This window comes from Lynx canadensis, chromosome D3, assembly GCF_007474595.2.
Source record: "Lynx canadensis isolate LIC74 chromosome D3, mLynCan4.pri.v2, whole genome shotgun sequence".
Taxonomy (NCBI): domain Eukaryota; kingdom Metazoa; phylum Chordata; class Mammalia; order Carnivora; family Felidae; genus Lynx; species Lynx canadensis.
This window is the reverse complement of record NC_044314.2, coordinates 72460838-72482272: the sequence shown is the minus strand read 5'-3', so window position 1 is coordinate 72482272 and position 21435 is coordinate 72460838. Positions and strand designations below refer to the sequence as shown.

The following is a 21435-nucleotide window of genomic DNA, read 5'->3' as shown; positions in this document are numbered from 1 at the left end:
TGGGAATATAGTAGAGTTTTCCCTGTTAATATGTTAGTATGGTCTATTTGTTACAATTAACAATGCTGATACATGTTATTAACTAGAGTCCATGCTTTACTTACCTGTCCTTTATTTTATCTAATGTCCTTTTTCTGTCCCAGGATCCCATCTGGGATTCCACATTCAATTTGTCATCCTCTCTCCTTAGTCTTCCCATTTCCCTTTTGTAAGACTGTTTGTTACCTTTGTGAAAATATTTTTTTTGATTCCCCACAAATAGAACATTTGGTCCTCCAGCATGTTTTGTGGCTATGTTAAAATGTTAAATCTTTTCCAGTTGACTCCTAAATAAATCAGTAAAATCATGAGTTTCAGCAGACAGCTGTAGTAATAGAAAACGCCTATCACTTGGGCTCCCTGTTACCTTTGGGGATTAAAAGTTTCAAACAAAGCCTTATTGTTTAGAAATTTGAGTATATGAAGCATACATATTTAAGTATAAAATATATTGCCCTTAGTTTAATAGTATACTAGGGTTCAGTTCAATATTTGTATTTGAGGGTGGTGGAGTAAGGGAATATGAAATAATCTTTGGGTTGCTTCTAATAACAGAAAATTGCTTTGCAATATTTTTTCCTGTAGTATATGTATAAGTATTTCCTGTATTGTAAGATCTTTCCTGTTTCTGCTGGAAAATGTTTTAAGCCTTCCTGTCCTCAGGATTTCTTTCTTGTAATATTTACTTCATTGTAACTACTATTGGTCCATCCACCCTTCCTCCACCCACTGCCAAATTTGTGTCACCCTGCGCCACTGACACCGCGCTTGCCCTGTAGATTTCACTGGACTTGAGTCATTACTGATGATTTCTAGGTTGTAGGTCGTTGCTTTGACAATTTTTTCAGAATTTGGGGCCTTCTCTAAATACTTTCTTATATTTGGAATTTTGTTTATCTCAGACTTCTTCATTTTTCTACGTATTTTTTCCCAAATTATTTGTTTATAATTCATAAATCCTAAAACAATGCAAATGCATGATTGATAATCTGGTTTTAAAAATTAAAATGTCATCTGGGCATAGGGCATTTTGCGATCATGGAGAAAATATTTAGATGCTTCAAGTGTCTGAAGACACTGAGTGAACTCATGGCATGCTTACGTGCAATGATTCCTATAGGCTGAAAGAGTAAGTCTCTTCCCCCATATTTACCCCAAGATATGGGAAGCAGTGATCAGAGCAACAGCAAGCATTCTATTGTGAGGCTTGCAGAGGCCCCGGCACAGTGGTATGTATATACTTTTTTGCAAGGTAGTTGTAGCGTTTTACTGGTAGTGAAAGGTTGGGAATTGCCTTTTTTACTTTATCGTAAAAGTATTGAAATGTAAATAAAAAGGCCGTGGGTTTTCGTGTATATGCAGGTGTATGAGCAAATGTGTGTGCATTAACACATAGGTATATATGTGCATGTGTAATTGCACATGTTTCCTAGTTCTGAGAGAACCGAGAAGCAAATGGGAATATTTAGTTCCCAGACCTTGGTTTCTGATACCATGCTTCACTTAAAGGAACTCAGATTTCTCAGAGAAAATGGCTGACACTAGGGCTAGGATGGTACAAGATAAGACAGAAAGTAAGGAAGGGCTTTTTAGAAAATGATGGGGAATGTACAGAGGACCCAGGAACCAGCTTGAAGAGGCTCCTAATTTGAGCCCCTGAACAATTAAGGGCATTAATGAATTATAGACCATTGGAAAAATTAGGTATCTGTGAGCCCATGCCAATAATAGGTAAACACACAGGGAGGGGAAAGGGGAGGATTAGTGTTTGCCCTACCAGTGAAATGCCAAGTGCTGACTGGTCAATATGGAGAGAGGCCTAGAGTTGGGAAATCACGATCAATTTGGGCAAGATTCATCAATAGATGCTAAATTTAGGGGGAAATTTTGATGAAGACCAGGATATTTGCAGTCTCCCTACAGACTGCATACTGCCACTACTAAGCAGCAGATGGACATCACAGGTGTCCAGAGGTGATGCTCTGAGATGGACACAACATCTCTGGGGTTAGTATTCTCTTCTTTGGATACTTAACCTCAATCTAATCATGAGGAAACAGTAGATAAATCCAAAATGAATAATGTTCTCTTAGAAAAAAAAAAAAAAAAAGGCTGCACTCTGTAGAAATGTCAGTGTCATCGAAGACAAAAGTTGTAGAGATGTTCCAGTTGTAGAAATGTTCCAAAGAAATAGGACAACCAATATCTGATTCTAGACTGGGTCCTGTGTTGGAGGGTAAAACAGTATAAAGGACCTTGTTGGGTCAATTGACAAATTGGAATCTGGAGGGGTAGGTTAGATAAAAGTATCATTTATAATTGTATAAAACTGACAGCCCTTTTTAACTAGGTTCTTCAGAAGTAAGCCCTTAGGCCCTCAGGCATGTGTTGTTTGTAATGGATTTGCCTCTCTCTTAGGCATCTGCAATGATACAGGCCAAGCATAATCCTTGGGAGAATGGTAAAACTAGTCACTCAAATCATTTTTTATAAGGCTTAATTTTCTCATGGAACCAGATAAGAGACTATGAAAGAGTATCCTCATTCTTAGGAAATAAGCACTGAAGTATTGAGGAGTAACACTTATATGGTTTAAAACAAAAACAAAAACAAAAAAAGGTGTGGAGAACCCAAATGCTAAAGTAAAATGTTAACAGGCAGATCAGATAAATGGTAAATGGGTGTGTGCTTTGTGCTTTTTTTTCTCTGCAAATTTATGTTAAAACTATCTACTTGTCGGGGCGCCTGGGTGGCGCAGTCGGTTAAGCGTCCGACTTCAGCTAGGTCACGATCTCGCGGTCCGTGAGTTCGAGCCCCGCGTCGGGCTCTGGGCTGATGGCTCAGAGCCTGGAGCCTGTTTCCGGTTCTGTGTCTCCCTCTCTCTCTGCCCCTCCCCCGTTCATGCTCTGTCTCTCTCTGTCCCAAAAATAAATAAACGTTGAAAAAAAAAAATTTAAAAAAAAAACAAAAAAAAAACTATCTACTTGTAAGTTGGCCTCTAATACATTTAAGAGTAGAAAAATTAACTGGAAATTTTATTTAAGCCTGAAGCTTCCGTACCTTGATGAACATTCAGTGTGGTCGACTATAACTATGTAATTGGATGGCAATTTGTGAGAAAATTGTTTTAGAAAAAAGCTAATCACTATTATTTGCCAATTCTGCTTGAGCATCTTCTTGTAAGAATCTTGAGCTAACTCCAGTCCTTTCTGGAATAAGTCAAGGCATAAAAAAATAAGAACTGTGTGACATGCTTAAGATAGGCACTCCAGTCATTACTGAGAACAAATATAAGTTGAAAATATGTGGCATGAGAAATATTACTCAAAATCACCATTTGTTTCTCTTTCCAGGAGGAGCTCTTGGATATAAAAGAACGCCCTCATTCCAAACAGAGGCCATCATGCCTCTCTGAAAAATATGACAGGTATGGGTGAAGGGGGAGCGGAGTGCTCCTCCTAGTCAACGTCTTGTTTACCAAACATGGTAATTTAAGAATTGTTTTGGAGTTTTTTGGTAGAATGATGAGTGGGGGAGACTTCAGGGATAATGATTTAGGGCTTCTACACAAATATATCCTAGATAAGTTATGAACTAAATAGTTTCCTGCATTGTCCTCATTGGTTTCATTATTAATTAGCTTTAAACTATTCAAAAATTTGAGGGGATGCCTGGGTGGCTCAGTCAGTTGTCTAACTTTTGATTTCAGCTCAGATCATGATCTCACAGTTGTAGGATCGAGCCCTGTATTGGGCTGTGTGCTGACAGCACAGAGCCTGCTTGGGATTCTCGGTCTCCCTGTCTCTTTTCCCCTTACTGCTTCTGTGCGTGCACTCTCTCATACACGTGCTCTCTAAATAAACATTAAAAAAATTTTTTTGAGCTTTACAGGACTCTAAGGACAACCAACCCAATTTCCTTTCAACAAACTGATAATGAAACTAAAGTTAGAAAATGACTTGGTCAGAGACAATAGTGAGAAAGCAATTTTAAGAGTTAAACACATGAGTCCTCTCCAGGGTCTTCTGTCAGTGGTGGTTTTCACACTGTACTTTGGGGGTCCTTCAAGGGCCTGCCCAGAGAAAGCTGATCAGGAGGACTCTGAGCCATGTAGCATTACCCCATCCTTCTGTTCCCAAACGAAAAAACCATTCAGCCACTCAGACGAGCCCTTTTGCATCTTGGGCTGCTTCATAAGCAGAACGCTTTGGTTTGAGAAGACTAGAGCCAAATTACGGTCTGAAAATGTTTACAATCACCCTACATTGCACTTGTTATGGTCATCTTAAGACTATAAGGTCACTTCTTAAATATCAAGGTAAATGGTTCATATGGCCCACATTTTTAACATATAAAGTATATATTATGTTTAGTTTCTTTGTTGAATAGGGCATACTGTTTTTATTTGTATATCTACTCAGAAGGTTGCTAAGTCTGGACTCCTCACCATTTTCTGCTGATGAAGATGATACTTGAATAAAGGCGGTTCCAGTTGGTTAGGATTTTTTGATAAGTCTCAGATAAGCTGTTGTTTGGGTTTTTTCCTTCATTAAAGCTGTCAATCTTTTTTATGCCTCAAGTTGAATTTTCTTAGATCTATTTCTTCTTGGCATAAAATAAAATTATGGTCCACATACTTTTATTCTAAATTTTTTAAATATTTTTTTTTTAATATTTATTTTTGAGAGAAAATGAGAGAGCGCAAATGGGAGGGGCAAAGAGAGAGGGAGATACAGAATCTGAAGCTAGACTCTGAGCTGTCAGCACAGGGCTCAAATCCACAAACCGTGAGATCATGATCTGAGCCAAAGTCAGACGCTTAACTGACTGAGCCACCCTGGCGCCCCTACTCACTTTTATTTTAAGTAAAGATGTGCTAGTAATAGTAATGAAAATAAGAGAGAAAGAGGAAAGAGCTTGTCATCCTGGTATTTCTCTTCTCAGAATTAAAATTTGTTTGATTCTTAAACTCCAAATAATCCTCACAACATACCAGAAGATATGTGATATTTCCTTTATTGTGAGGTGTTAGAGATTGAGAGGTTGACTCACTTATTCAAGAGATGTTCAGTTGGAACCTGTTAGGTGGCAAATACTATGTCAGGTACTATCAGAAATTGCCTTAATGGAACATTGGTCCATGGAAGGATACAGTCAGATACTCAAGAGTTTATCATTACCACCATTATAGACTGTGAAGGACAAGTGCAGAGTACCCTGCTAGTGTATAGCACAGCCTGGTCTAGTCTCGGGTTTGGGAAGTCCTTTCAAAAGAATAGTGAAGGGCATAGCTTATTAACTTGTCCTGGAGGTCCATGGTGGTAATGGCAAAACTAGAATTTGATCCCAAATCATTGGGCTGTAACGTTTCTGCTTTGCACGCTGTACCAACTGCCACCTTATCATTAGGGAGTAACAGAATAGAACCCAAAGCACACACTTTACGTTATTAAGAGCCTTTAGGGAGGGGCACCCGGGTGGCTCAGTTGGTTAAGCGTTTGACTTCGGCTCAGGTCATGATCTCACAGTCCATGAGTTCAAGCCCCGTGTCAGGCTCTGTGCTGACAGCTCAGAGCCTGGAGCCTGCTTCAGATTCTGTGTCTCCCTCTCTCTGTGCCCCTCCCCTGCTCATGCTCTGTCTCTCTCTGTCTCAAAAATAAATAAAAAAACATTAAAAAAGATTTTTTTTAAATAAATAAACCCATCATAAGTTGAAAATATTATTAGTCGAAAATGCATTTAATACACCTCACCTACCAAACATCATAGCTTACTCTAGTCTGCCTTAAAAGTGCTCAGAACACTTACACTAGCCTACAGTTGGGCAGTCATCGAACACAAAGCCTATTTTATAATGCAGTGTTAAACATCTCATATAATTTATTGAATACTGTACTGAGGGCTCCTGGATGGCTCAGTCAGTTAAATGTCTGACTTCAGCTCAGGTCATCATCTCATAGCTTGTGAGTTCGAGCCCCTCATCAGGCTCTGCGCCGACAGCTCAAAGCCTGGAGCCTGCTTCAGATTCTGTGTCTCCCTCTCTCTGTCCCTCTCCTGCTTGCACTCTGTTTCTCTCTCTCAAAAATAAAAACATTTAAAAAAATTAAAAATATATATATACAAATACTGAAAGTAAAAAACGGAATGGTTGGGTACAGAATGGTGTGGTTTACTCTTGTACTCACGTTGGCTGACTAGGAGTTGTGGCTTACTGCTGGTACACAGCATCACAAGAGGTTATTGGATCACATGTTGCTAGCCTGGGAAAAGATCAAACTTCAAAATTCAAAGCACAGTTTCTACTGAATGTGTACCATTGAAAAATGGAACCATCTTTAGGTGAACCACAGGGACTGTCTGTAGCTGTTTTTGTTTCCATCTTAAAAGAGCTAACCATTCTAATGGTATCCATGAAGTTTTAAATTGGAAAGGGGTTTCCATGACTTACTGCCTGAAGAAGTTTAGAAATCAGACCACACATGTAATCTATGGGTGTAAGTGCTAACTGTTGGTACCCTTTGACTTATAGTGATGGCGTCTGGGACCCTGAAAAGTGGCATGCCTCTCTCTATCCAGCTTCAGGGAGGAACTCACCAGTGGAAAGTCTGAAGAAAGAGTTGGATTCAGACCGGCCTTCCCTTGTGCGCAGGATAGTAGGTGAGCATGTAGAAGTGGGGCAGCAATTTTGGAGACAGTGTTCTTTGCTGCTAGTTTCATTCTTAGTGGAGAGTTTTATTCAGGGAAAATGTCATGATCAGGAAACTGATTTATCAGTTGGGTTTTTCCTGATTAACAGAGAAAAATCTTGGCCTTCCTATATAGCAGTGACAAGTAGACCGTATTAGACTATGTGCTTTTGGAATTAAAAGTACTGATGTTTTTCATCGATAGGGTAACTGAGTAAGGGTAGTGAGCATAATGCTGTGCTGGAAATCTGGTTCTGCTTAGTCTTATGTATGAGACCTAGTCCTCAGGTATTAAACAGTCTGGCAGTTCTTAATAGTAGATTACAATTTTAATACAGGGTTTGGATATGGTTTGAGACTGGACTGAAGTTAGATTTTCCGTACCTTTACCGATTTAAACCAGAAAAGATACTGAAGAGTGAAATGGAGGCTGGCAGTATAGAAACTAGTCAAGGAACTTGTTGCAGAGGGAGCTTCTTTTGTGATAAGTGGAAATACCATCATAAAACAAATTTGGAACTGGCAAAGAAGATAGGGGTGACTCTACCTTGAGATATTTGATCCTTCTACACAATTGTACAGTATGCTTAGTGCAGTAATGTCCCTCAAACAGAATTTTAGGAGAATCATCAAAGATGTGCATGGAGATTTTAATAAGTGATGAAAACTCCTAGACAACTTAAATGGCCAGTGGTAGAAACGGTTTGTGTAAACTTTGGTACATCCATATGTAGGAGTATTAAACTGTAAATTGGAAGCTTGTCCATACTGTGTCTGGTTTTTGGAAAACATGGAGACACTACACAGAAATTCTGGAGAAGTACATACCATTTTAGGTATTATTTCTGGTGAGAAGATTAAAGGAGCTTTTCCTCACTTGGACTATGGTTTTCTGGTTTTTCTAGGAAGAATTTTAGTGTGGTGACATGTTTGATTTTCTTACACCTTTATTGAGATATAATTGACCTACAATAGACTGCACATAAAGTGTACAATTTGATGTTTTGACAGTGTATACACCTGTGAAACCATTACCACAATCAAAGGAATAAGCATTTCCATCATGCCCAAAAGTTGTCTAGTATCTCTGTGAGTCCCAACTCCTACTTCCCACCCCTCCAGCCAAGCACTGATTTGCTTTCTATCACTACAGATTAGTTTACATTTCCTAGAATTCATTATAAATAGAATTCTACGGTATACACTCTTTGGGTAGCTTCTTTCACTCAGAATAGTTATTTTAAGATTCAGTCGTGATGTTGGGTGTATAGTTCCTTTTTATTGACTAGTTGTATTCCATTGTATGAATTCACAGTTTATCCATATATCTGTTGGTGAACATTTGAGTTGTTTCCAGTTTTTGACAATTAACCAAAACTATGTACATTCATATACAATTCTCTATATAGGCATACACTTTTTTCTTGGGTAAATACCTAAGAGTAAAATGACTGGGTCCTATAGTTAATGTATGTTTAACGTTTTGAGAAACTGCCAAGCTGTTTTCCAACATGGCTATACCACCTTACATTTCTGGCAGCAGTGTATGAGAGTTCTGTTTGTTCCACATTCTTGTCACCACTTAGAATGATGAGTCTTTGCGACTTTAGCCAATCTAATAGATGTGTAGTGGTATCACGTTATGGTTGAATTTGCATTTCCCTAATGACTAATGATGTTGAGTATCTTTTCATATGTTTATTTGCCATCCAGATACCCTCTTTAATGTTTGGTCAAAGCATTTATCCATTTTTAAATCCGATTGTGTTTTAAATTTGAAGAGTTTTTATACGTACTGGATATAGGTCTGTCATTTATCACATGTACACTTCTAAATATTTTCTCCCAGTCTGTGGCTTGTTTTTGCATTCTCAGAATAGTACCTTGCAAAGAGCAGAAGTTTTAAACTTTGATCAACTCCAGTTTATCTTTTTTTTTTTTATTAAATGTTTGAGAGAGACAGAGACCAAGCACAAGTGGGAAGGACAGAGAAAGAGAGACACAGAATCCGAAGCAGGCTCCAGGCTCCAAGCTGTTAGCACAGAGCCCAATGTGGGGCTCAAAGTCACGAGCCGTGAGATTTTGACCTGAGCTGAAGTCAGATGCCCAACTGACTGAGCCACCCAGGCGCCCTGCTTTTTCTTCTTTTTAGTGGGTTGTGCTCTTGGTGTTGTGCCTGAGAAAACTCTGCTTAACCCAATGTCACAAAGATTTCCTCTTATATTTTCTTCTGGAAGTTTTCTATCATTAGATAGTTTAGATCTATGATCTATTTTGTGTTTTGTATGTGGTACCAGGTATCAGTTCAAGTTCTTCATATGGGTATACACCTATTAAATACCATTTGTTGAAGAAACACTTTAACCTGTTTTTGAAACACTTCAACTTTTCAGTTATTCTTTCAAATACTGACACCTAATATAGTTTTTTAATTGACAAGATATTTTCTAATACATAAGGTCTTAGGGATTGTGGAGAGTAATCCTGGAAAATTATTATGAAGTACATTTATTGCTCCAAAGAGAAAAAGCAAAAGACTCAGTCTTATTTAAATATGTAATGTACATATCACTCTGTAACTATTTCAGTGGTAATTCTTTTCCAATACTCTCACCACCACTAGTCATGGACATACCAGTGAGAAAATAAAAATACCCTACTGGTTTGCTTAACTTTCCCTTTCTGCCACCTTTCCAGATCCACGAGAGCGTGTGAAAGAAGATGACTTAGATGTTGTTCTCAGCCCACAGAGACGAAGCTTTGGAGGGGGCTGCCATGTGACAGCCGCTGTTAGTTCCCGGCACTCAGGAAGTCCATTGGAAAAAGACAGTGATGGGCTTCGCCTGCTTGGCGGACGAAGGATTGGCAGTGGAAGAATAATCTCTGCTCGGACCTTTGAGAAGGATCACCGACTCAGTGATAAGGACCTGCGGGACTTGAGAGACCGAGATCGAGAGAGGGACTATAAAGACAAGCGATTTAGGGTTTGTCTTCTAGATCCTCTGGCCCCTCATGTGCTTAGGGACTTGATATGCAGTTTGTTTATACCAGGTTATTTTGAGATGCTGGATGAACAGAGCCCATTCTTTTTTTTTTTTTCAACGTTTATTTATTTTTGGGACAGAGAGAGACAGAGCATGAACGGGCGAGGGGCAGAGAGAGAGGGAGACACAGAATCAGAAACAGTCTCCAGGCTCCAAGCCATCAGCCCAGAGCCCGACGCGGGGCTCGAACTCACGGACCGCGAGATCGTGACCTGGCTGAAGTCGGACGCTTAACCGACTGCGCCACCCAGGCGCCAACAGAGCCCATTCTTAAGCCAGATAGAGAGGAGCAGAAAGAGTGCTGGAGGTGGGGTGGGGTGGGGGTGGGGGTGCTTCAAGTCTGCAGCATAGTATCTTCGTTACATTATTGAGCATTAACTAATTCATCAAGACCTTGACTGAGGTAGAAATGCCTTAACTAGAACCTTATTTTTTTTTATCTTGATTGTGTACTTTTCCAGAGGGAGTTTGGGGATAGTAAACGTGTCTTTGGTGAGCGAAGAAGAAATGATTCCTACACAGAAGAAGAACCAGAATGGTTCTCAGCTGGACCCACAAGTCAGTCTGAAACCATTGAGCTGACTGGCTTTGATGATAAGATACTGGAAGAAGATCACAAGGGGAGAAAAAGAACAAGGCGACGGACAACTTCTGTGAAGGAAGGTCAGAAAAAACTTTGAGAGGGGAGCTCACTGTTCTAAAATGAGATGTGCTTGTAATTGGCCTGAATGTGCACTTAGGAACAACTGTACCCATTGCAAGGAAGTAGCAAGTTTCTAACATTGCAGCCTGATTTTGAAGCTGCTAAGTTTGAATTTATTAGGTGTGGATACTATATCCTCAACTTGTTCTGCCTGTGGTGCTAAACAGAAAAGTCTCACATTCCCCTGTAAGAGTACTGTGTACATAAAAGGGTTCCCCAGAGATAAGAAATGTGGTAAAAATAGTGGAGGAGTTTGATTCATTGAGCACTAGACCCAGTGATAAGTGTTTTGTCTGTGTAATCCTACTTCTAACAACCCTATGAGGTAGGTACTTCTTTCCCCATCTTGTGGATGAGCAAATGGAGGCACAGAAGGCTTGAGTGACTTGTCTGTGGACACTAACGAAGTAAGTAGTGAAATTGGGAATTGAGCAACTTCTTTTGTACTTCAGAGCCCACCTTCTTCACCATACTGTTAGACTTCCTACATCAATTGTTTCTGACTTGGCTTCTCCCAGACTCAGTCAACTATGAGATAAGGTCAGGTAGCTCCCATACTAAACTGAAAAGCCAGAGTTAACAGTGTGAGAGGTGCCTGGTGCAGAGTTGGGGGGTCCCATTAGTCATTTTCCAGTAGCCTGGCTTTGAGGTGGCCAGGCCGGCTAGCCTGGATTTGAGTATTGGGGCAGTTGCTTACAAAAAGGATAATCTTTGATAAAACTCTTTATAGGTGGACTTGTTTCTTTGTAAGGTGAAGACTGCCTACTCTATAATTTTAAGGGTTACTCTTAGCATTAAAGATTGAATGTGAACATCAGAGCTCAGCCTCTTGTGGGCACTTCTTCAGTAAATTCCAGTTCTCTTCAGCCTTCACGTTTGGTTGGAAAATACCTTTTGGCAGCTACTAGGCAACAAAAGTGGAAAGCTATTTTAGAAGTGCCTGGCTGGCTTAGTTGGTAAAGTGTGCCACTCATGATCTCAGGATTATGAGTTTAGGCCCCACATTGGGTGTAGAGATTACTTAAAAAAAAAGAAAGAAAGAAAGCTATTTTGATACATAAATGTGTAGTGCCACCTTAAAATTATAAGGCTAAGATATATTTGCGTAGAAAATGAGCTAGTGGAATTTAAGAGAAAGGAAAGGGAGAAATCACTTGTCTTTTTTTTTTTTTGTAATATCTTTAAAATACAGTAGACATTACCATTATCTTTATGCTGTTACATGTTGTTCCCTAGAGTGATGCATGACATCAGTGGGTAACTTGTAAAGCTTTGCTCTTAAATAACCTTTGAGACATGGCTTTGTGTCATTCTCAGGCTAACGAGCACCAGCCCAGTGTGGTCTTTTCACATAATGATAAAGATAAGGCTTCTGGTGAAAAGAAGCACATGTTTTCATAACTCAACTGCAATGTGAATTTCAACCATTCTTGTATCAACAAGTGGATGAACAAAAGGAGTGAGAGTATCACCTCCTTACTTTATAGATACAGAGAGAGACAGGCCTGGAAGAGGGGACAACCCAAGACCCTGTCACATGGATTTCATGGCAGAGCCCCATGTGGAATCCGGGAGTCCTAGCTCACTCATCCCAGTAGTTAATTGCCAGTGGTCCCTAGGCTGTCCTAACCACTGTATTTAGGATAAACAGGTACCCCGTAATTTCATCTTGGCTACAAAAATGAGAGGAGGGATGATGAGTGCCTTTTAGTCCAGTTTTTATTTGTATTCTAACTTTACCCTGAATTTTTGTTTAATGTTTATTTTGAGAGAGCACGTGCATATGCACACACAAGCGGAGAGGGCAAAGAGAGAGGGGGAGAGAGAACCCCAAGCAGGCTCCATGCTGAGTGGGGAGCCCACCTCAACAACTGTGAGTTCATGACCTGAGCTGAAATCAAGAGTCAGACACTTAACTGACTGAGCCACCCAGGCCCCCCTCCCCTGAATTTTTTATGTAGCAGTTCTCTGCAGGCACATACTAGTGCTGGCAGTGTAGCAGTTAATAGGACAAACATGTTCACTGCCTGTATGATTTTAAAATTGATGTGTATTGAGTACTCACTCTAGACAGTTAGGTGATGCATATATGGTAATATTAACGAAACAATTTGAATGTGCATTACACCTGTAACCAGAAAATAAATTATGTAGAAGTCAGAAATAGCTAAATCCCCCCATTGATAGAAAAGAAAATTTCAGTTTTTCTCTCTAATGAAAGTATGTGGTCCTTCTGAATGTGGTAAAACTTGCCCCTAGTTATCTTTTCTGGGCCTCTGCCTTTTGAGTCTACCATGATAAATGGCCAGTTGTGTTTGTCTACTAATGCATATCCCTACCCACTCATACCCACTCTCAGTTGACAGACCCTGTCTGCTTTCCAGAAACCTTGACACTGGCATAAAATTGCATGTGGAACATTCTTGTTATCTGCAAAAGCTATTTATCTGTTAAGAGATCTTCTCATCTCAACACAAAATAAAAGGCATAGGAGAAATATTAAAATTTCTTTTGTAAATGTATGAACCAAGTACAGACTCTTGTTTCTGGCTTTCATCCTTAAGTTGGGACCCAAAACTACAGCAAAATGTATTATCACTTGTCGATCCTGAGGTGGGCTGGCAGGTTCTGCTTAGTAAAATGGATCAGGCAGAAGCACTGCTCTAATGGAAAAGGACACAAACTGGGCATTGATTAGGCTATTGTTAATTCTTCTAGGGCCCATTTTCTTTGTAAAGTGAGGATACCTCCACCAAATAGTCATTTTAGTTTAAATGTCAGTTTCTAAGGGATAGTATTTGCTTCTCTTTTCAGTAAGTATGTTCTAACCCACTGGAGAGACTGCTGATTGCTTTATCGATGGCTCACAAACCTTGTCTGTTTCACTGGTTGTCAGAAGGCTCACGGTAGTTAGATGGCAGCCACCCCTGTGGAGGAGCAGTGCTGCTGTAATACTCAGAGCTTGGTGTGGAAGAGTATCGGTGGCCATCTTAGGGTTAAAGCTTCTGCCACTTGGCTAGTATTGAGACCTTGGGTAAGCAAGCCACTTAACCCTTTAGTTATTGAATTCCCTGCTTTGCTGTGCAGTGTTTGAAGCATTACTGGAATGAAAGCAGCTGATGGCATTTAGTGTCTCTTGGTCTGATTAATAACAAGACTGAGGTAACTATTAGGGACTTTTGAGAAGGGATGGGTCCAAGATTTGGCGCTTTTTTTTTTTTTTTTTTTTAACGGGAAGGCTTCGTGTCTGCTGTAGATCTTGAAAGTACAGGCAGTTCTTACATTGGTACTTTTGCAGCATGGGGCTTTGGGAGTTCTGTCCTTCAAACTAAAAAGTTTGATGGGGCGCCTGGGAGGCTCAGTCGGTTAAGCGTCTGACTTTGGCTCAGGTCATGATCTCATGGTTCGTGAGTCTGAGCCCCACTTCGGGCTCTGTGCAGACAGCTGAGAGCTTGGAGCCTGCTTCACATTCTGTGTCTCCCTCTCTTTCTGCCCCTCCCCTGCTCGTGCTCTGTCTCTGTGTCTCAAAAATAAATGTTAAAAAAAAAAAAAATTTGAATGTCTAGGGGCACCTGGGTGGCTCAGTTGGTTAAGCATCTGACTCATTTTGGCTCAGGTCATGATCTCACAGTTGGTGAGATTGAGCCCCACATTGGGCTCTGCACTGGCAGCATGGAGCCTACTTGGGATTCTCTCTCTCTCCCCCTCTCTCTGCCCCTACTCCACTCATGCTCTCTTTCTCAAAATAAGTAAATAAACATTTTTTAAAAAGTTGAATGTCTAGTATATCTCAGGGCACTTCTTTAAAAGAAGAAAAATTTTTTATCCTAAGTATTTTGCCTTTTGCCCATATCCCAGCTAAAACGAAGATACTAGATTCCTCAAATGTTAACACTTGGTAGTTTCATTTAGACCCTACCTTCTTATCCTAATAACGACAATCGAACAATACTAAGTTTTAGATATACCAGGCACTTGAGAGTAAGACGAAACTGATTAGAGCAGATTACCTGCCTTCAGGAAGGTCGGTATCAGTAGACACTTTGAGAGACAACACAAGGATTATAGAGAAGGCAGTGATTAATTTTTCTGGGCAGGGTAAATACAGGTAGGCAGGTCAGCCTTCCCAGAAGAGGTACCATTTGAGGTTTGCCTTGAAGGATGAGCTACAACCAACCTGTAGGCAAGTGAAAATTGCCCTCATGCCAGATTTCACATAAATACCTTAGATTGTTGAACCCTGACTTAAAGCAGTGGTATAGATTACATGGGTGAAGGCAGAGCCAAATTAATTTGGTTCCATTTTTAAGCAGCAAGAGACTTGAAAAAACTATCTTTAAAAAAAAAAATGCCATTAGAAATAGAACCTGCTGCATTACGGAAAACTTGAAGAATGGGTGGTGGAGGGACCATAATCTTTCCTGCATTGTGTTGGTGTTCTGGCTTGTTACTAGGGCTTTTTTCCTAGCTCCCATAGGAAGCGAATGGTTTTACTGTTGTAAATACTATATCGGCACCTAAGGTCTGTCTTTAAAGTTAGCTATGGCTCTTTTGCATGTGTGATGATGGCTGAGGCCACAGAATAAGTCTAGAGCAGTTCACTTGATCAAGTCTGTTTTTGTCCTGGTTTTGCTTTCAGGCATAGTCGAGTGCAATGGAGGAGTGGCCGAAGAGGATGAGGTGGAGGTCATCCTGGCACAGGAGCCTGCTGCTGATCAGGAAGTGCCAAGGGACGCCGTCTTGCCTGAGCAGTCCCCAGGAGAATTTGACTTTAATGAGTTCTTTAACCTTGATAAGGTGCCATGCTTGGCTTCGGTGAGTGTAGCAGCACGCTTATAAATGAGATGGAGCAACTGTATGGTTAAATTTGACCTAAGTATCTCAGATACCTCTTTTTAAAGTATTGTTTTGGTAGATGTTTTGGGGATTTTGGCTTTTATTCTTAAATATTATTTGAGTTTTTGTGGCTTTGTTTTGGGAGTCTGAGTGGAAATGACCAAGTTGAGAATTCTGTACCACTTACCTCTTTTTCTAGTCTGGTAGCATTGAAGTAAGAAATCTTTAGATGTTAAGAACATTGCTTTTATTTTTAGGTAGTTAAGTGTTTGTTAGACTTGCTGCAGAGGTGGATTTTTATAATTGGTGATTAGTATCATGCTGATGTACATTCCTTGGGTAAGGTTGACTTGTTAGGTGATAACTTTGTGGTGTGATGGTTCTGAAAATCTTCAATGAAAAGCAGCTTGGAATACTTTCAGTGTTGCTGTTAAACTACTGAGGTCCAGTTTTTCTCAACTTTCAAAGTAGAATCAGTAAGCATCCCAAATCCTCACTTGCTGCTGCCTTTGCTCCTCGCCCCTTTGGTCATTTAGGGATTACTATAGCCTCAACAAATTGGAGAAAAGATAGCACTCTGACCTGTGCACACAGAAATGAAGTTGTTCTGTGGTTGTTGAAAGAGTGCAGAGAACCATGATGAAACAGAATTTTAAAAACATTTGCCCAAAAGCATCTGTATGTTCTAGAGGTCCCATTTACAATAGCAAATACATTTGACCTGTCCTTTAAAATTGGTGATTCATGGAATTTAAATGACTGTACTTCCTAACTATGATGGCTCCTTATTTGATTATCCCGTGAGCAGAGAGAACTGGGTGTGACAGAACCCAAGAATATTGGCTTGTCTCCTTTGTCATTTGTGGTCCCAGTCCTCAAAAGATGGCCACCTGGAACAGGTGAGCAGACACTGCCTAGCACTAATAGGTATGGGGCTGCAGGTGAGTTCTAGGGCAGTACCTCTTAAATTCTCTGTGGTGAGGGGCCAGGTTCTATTTTCAGTCCATTGAGAACCAATACTTGAGTATAAAGTACAAAAGTCACAGCAGTGCCAAATTGCTGCAGTTTCTAAGCATTTACTTTCATTCTCTCAACTTACCTCCATGTGGTCCAAGAACACACTTGTCTAGAGCACTCTTCAGGTAACTGTGTGTTTGGTTCTCACTTACAGTCAGCCAGTCAGTAGTAGTCCTTTGGCTCACTGTGAGCAGAGATGTTGCATTCAGATGTGAGCTTAATTTTTTTGGTGTAAAATTCTTAGCTTTTGAGGGGATGTTAGTGGCTTCCCCATCCCCCCCCCCCTTCACTCTCTTAGGTGGAAATCTTACTATAAAAAGTTTTCACAGCAAAAGGTAAAAATTTATAGGCGTATTATGGCTCCAAATGTGAGCACCTGTGAAGCTTAACGCGTGTGCCTACGTAGAAGAAGAATCCAAAACTAAACCTGATAATAGGTAACACGCATAGAGTGCTGATTGTTATAGGCTTTACATACAATAAGTCATTTAATACTCACAAAACCCTTATAAATTAATTACTACAGTTTCCATTTTACAGACGAGGAAACAGGCACAGGTTTAAATAACTTGCCCAAAGTCACACATGTAGTAAGTGGTAGAAACTGAATTTTGATTCATGCAGTTTCAGTTAAGAGTTTTTGTTTTCAGTTCACCATAACTATTAGACTGCCTCTAAAGTATAAAAGGAGGAATAGGAACTTCACACTATATTTGGCCCTCACCCTCAACCAAAATTTGGCTAAAGCTGAGCAGTAGTTGCTACTAGGCTAAGAGGTCTCCATGTTTTTCATGAAAGTCCTGCTCATTAAGGTGTATATTCTATAGGTTCACTTAAAAGCAAAACTGGGATCAGTTAAAAATACTGATTATGCTGTATAACTCTAATATTTGCTCATTAAATGACCAATTCGGAAAAATAAGAACTATATAGGATTTGAGCATCAGTTGACAAGTGTTATATAAAGTGCTTGAAGTAGTGCATGGCACTTAGTAAGCTCTACCAGTGTTAGGTATTAATAGATAAAAATAGAATTATACCTGTATTTGTAGGCTATATTTACTGGGATTACATCACATTAGAAGTTGAAAGTCATAAAAATCTATGCAAACTGAAAATTTGGATCACATGTGCAAGTAATTTCAGTTAAATAATTAAAAATAAGTTTGTTTTAGATATGATGCAACTATTACTATAGGGCCTGACATGTAACAGGTGCTTATGTATGTTGAATGAAGAAAAAGGAAATCAAAGTGGAAATCGTAAATGATTTAGAGTGATGAACAAGGACCATGACACAGAAAACCCTTGGTGGTGTGATCAGAAGTATGCTCAGAAGAAAAGGTATAGCCTTAGGTACATTAATTGCAAATCCCCAAAGTCAAACTAGAGTGAAACAAATACAAAAATATAGAAATTTCCATAAAAGTGGAAGGTACTAAAAGAAAAATGTTGGGGCGCCTGGGTGGCGCAGTCAGTTAAGCATCCGACTTCAGCCAGGTCACGATCTCGCGGTCCGTGGGTTCGAGCCCCGCGTCGGGCTCTGGGCTGATGGCTTAGAGCCTGGAGCCTGTTTCTGATTCTGTGTCTCCCTCTCTCTCTGCCCCTCCCCCGTTCATGCTCTGTCTCTCGCTGTCCCAAAAATAAATAAAAAACGTTGAAAAAAAAATTTTAATAAAAAAAAAAAGAAGAATGTTAATCATTTACTAGTCATTGTCAAAGAAAATATTTTACAGTATCTGATCAGAATAATACAAATCCTAAGATAAGACTTATCAAATGACTTTTGTTTGAAGGACCAGACTAACAGTCGTAAGTTACTTTGAAAGGTTATTAAAAATCTAGAAAGAGCAGATGAAACCTACCAGATTACATTTATAGGCTCCTCTTCTTGAACAGCTGATAGCTGACAAGAATGTTCACAGAGGATGTCTTAACCAAGAAGTCAGAGCAGTGGGTGCAGCTCTCCATTTCCTGTACCAAGGTGCAGGAAATCTAACTACTGCTAGATCCTTGCTTGCTGTGTGGTAATAATGACTGCTTGGATGAATCCTCTCAGGATTCCTTTGGGGTTTAAAATGCTTTACTTTCCTGAAAGTGGAATTTCCAATAAATGTGTGTAAGAGTAACTTAGTGTCAGGGGTGCCTGGCTGGCTCGGTCCGTAGAGCACATGACTCTCATCTCAGGGTCATGAGTTCAAGCCCCACCTTGAGCATGGAGCCTACTTAATAAATAAAAGTTAATTGAATGAGTAACTTTGTTTCTACTTTTTATGTTTTAGCTATAATAAAACCACTCTAACAGAAACAAAGTTGGTCATTAATCGAAGTATGGAAGGAAATGACTTTCTCAACACTTACTGTCATATCTTTAGAAAATGTCCAGTTACTTTATATTCATGTCCTTTTTCATGTTCTTCCTGTGTATCTTCTGACCTTTTTCCTATACACTATGGTCAGAGGAAATAAAAGGATTAAAATGCAAAGAGATTTTTGCTATTTATAAAATGTCAAACTCTTCAACATTATAACATTTTTAATGGCTATAGCTTTTAGTTTTAAAATAATTCCTATTTGTCACTGACATGGTTATACTTTAGATATAATTTTCAATTTTTCAGTGAAAAAATATTTAATAATGTTTCTCTTATATTTTAATTATTGCAAAAAATTTACACTTTGACAGCATTAATATTGAAGGTGTGTGAGTCTTACAAGTGAAGTGTGATTGAAATTGAATCAGAAAATAGAAGTGCCACAAATAATAAATGTCATGAGTTAAAATCCTTCATTCTTGTGTTCAAGAGAAGTACTCTGTGGCTTAGTTTGGGTACATTATAAGGAAATTCTCCCAGGTGAGAATAAAAGAATCTAACCTGTTGTTGCTGCACTTTGGAAATTGGGGGTTCCAGGCCTTAGATGAAACAGAGTCACTAACTTTGCCATCCGTGTACCAGTTTTGGGGAAAACCTGTTTTCTCTTTATCATTGGTATAGAAATGAAAGTTTATGCCTTACTTTCAAGGATGTGCCTCATTTTTTGGATTGACATTTGCTTTACCTTGTCTTTTCTAAATATGGATAAGAACACTGCATAAAGATCAATTTGGATATTTAACTGGATTTATGATAGCATAGAATTAAAATATGCATTTTTTTAATGCTTCAATCTAGTTTTTAAGAAGGATTGATCATGGAAATTATTATGAAATAGTGTTGAGAAATTATTTCTGATTATAATGCATCATTTAATTGTTCTTACTAAACTGAAAACTGTTGAGATTGGGGTTAAAAGAAAACAAACACCTGCAAACTCCCTATTAAATTCATGCCGACAAGGGGACCTGGGTGGCTCAGTCAGTTAAGCTTCCGACTTCAGCTCAGGTCATGATATCACAGTTTGGGAGTTTGAACCCCACGTCGGGCTCTGCACTGATAGCTCAGAGCTTGGAGCCTGCTTGGGATTCTGTGTCTCCCTCTCTCTCTGCCCCTCCCCTGCTCGCGCGCTGTCTCTCAAAAATAAATAAACGTTTAAAAAAATAAACCAATATTAGAGGACAGTTAAAAGTTAATCTTTCACATCCTGACACATTCTAAACTTTGACTGCAATTATGATCTCTGTGAGCTCTACTTTTTAGCTTTTGGCTTCCGAAATTGTCACCATTGAATTTTCTGATGTTCATTACAGCCTTGAGAAAGTTGAAGTTTGAAGTAAGGGCTGTCATCATCTCTCTATACTTAATATTTAGTTGAAGACCACTCATCAGCTTGGCAATGGAATGCTTTACTATGGTAATTTTGATTTTGAAACTATGTCCTCTGAGAACATTAAGTAGTTCATGGAGTTTCTAATGAGGCAAAGGATAGAAATCCAAAACACATTATATGGCAAGAGATTTTTCGTTATATGCTTAGAAAGTACATGATCAGTAACGCCTACCTTTGGGTTACTCAAATGACCTTGGAGGGGAAGAAAAATTAAAGATGTTGAAAATCGTAATTTCTGAGAGTATTTACCTTCAGGTCAGCAGCATCAAAGGAAGCTTCAAAGTAAGTGACCTTTTCTTAAAATTTGAACCTTGTTGTCCCTTTCACCTAGAAACTGTTATCTTAGCTCCTTTTGTCTTTCCCTTTAGATGATAGAAGATGTTTTGGGAGAAGGGTCAGTCTCTGCCAGTCGGTTCAGTAGGTGGTTCTCTAACCCGAGCCGATCAGGAAGCCGATCCAGCAGTCTCGGGTCAACACCACATGAAGAACTGGAGAGACTAGCAGGTAAAATGGCTTCAGATTCTGACCTTGAATGTAGATTGGAGCTTTCTCTGATAATGGTTCATTCTGTCTTCATTAGTTAGGGTCCATTAGGGTTAAAGGCTCTCTGGATACTTAAAAACCCCTTCAGTTTATGCCTTCTTAATACTGTTGAAGATCTGTTTCTGTGTTTTATTGGGACTAATTGATTATAAATGTATTTACTTGCAATATTAGGTCTGGAACAAGCCATCCTCTCTCCTGGACAGAACTCGGGGAATTATTTTGCTCCTATCCCACTGGAAGACCATGCTGAAAATAAAGTGGATATTTTAGAAATGCTACAGAAAGCCAAAGTGGATTTAAAACCTCTTCTTTCCAGTCTTTCTGCAAATAAAGAAAAGCTTAAGGAGAGCTGTAAGTGTTTATTAGAGTCTGCTTTAGGCATTTGGAAAAGTGTGGATATCAGGCAGTTGGTTCTAACATACTGCTGTTTCATCAAAAGTCAGATAGTGGGTTCTATTTAATGTTTTTCAAAAAACTTTTTATCAAACAGTACCACCTCTTTGAGAATCTGGTAGTCAGTAGACTTTCCATCCAAGTCTTCCTTATTACCTGGATCCTGATCATAACACTTCCAGCTAATGTTATAGTTCTCCTGGGCATAACTTGGCAGCTTCTCACACGTTTGCCCCAGTCTGCCATTTTCTTATGTTATGCACTCTCAACATAAAACCTTAATGATAAAATAACCATAGCGAAGGTAGCAACCTTACTGATGTTAGGCTATCTGGGATTCTTGTCCCTGATAACAAGTCTCCAGAAGACTTATTATGAGAGGTCCTCCTGCAAGATGCACATT

The 21435-nt window shown here is 39.4% G+C and overlaps 1 protein-coding gene across 4 annotated transcripts in view; it reads left to right on the top strand.

Annotated features, from left to right (window-relative positions):
• EIF4ENIF1 (eukaryotic translation initiation factor 4E nuclear import factor 1) overlaps positions 1-21435 on the top strand; it is a 44567-nt gene that overhangs the window by 10140 nt on the left and 12992 nt on the right. For all 4 annotated transcript variants that reach the window (XM_030335652.1, XM_030335651.1, XM_030335649.1 and 1 more), the window contains exons 3-9: positions 3393-3466; positions 6569-6696; positions 9423-9709; positions 10231-10432; positions 15112-15287; positions 20462-20597; positions 20811-20990. In XM_030335652.1, coding sequence (XP_030191512.1) covers positions 3393-3466; positions 6569-6696; positions 9423-9709; positions 10231-10432; positions 15112-15287; positions 20462-20597; positions 20811-20990 — 1183 coding nt within the window. The remainder of the gene's footprint in view (positions 1-3392; positions 3467-6568; positions 6697-9422; positions 9710-10230; positions 10433-15111; positions 15288-20461; positions 20598-20810; positions 20991-21435) is intronic.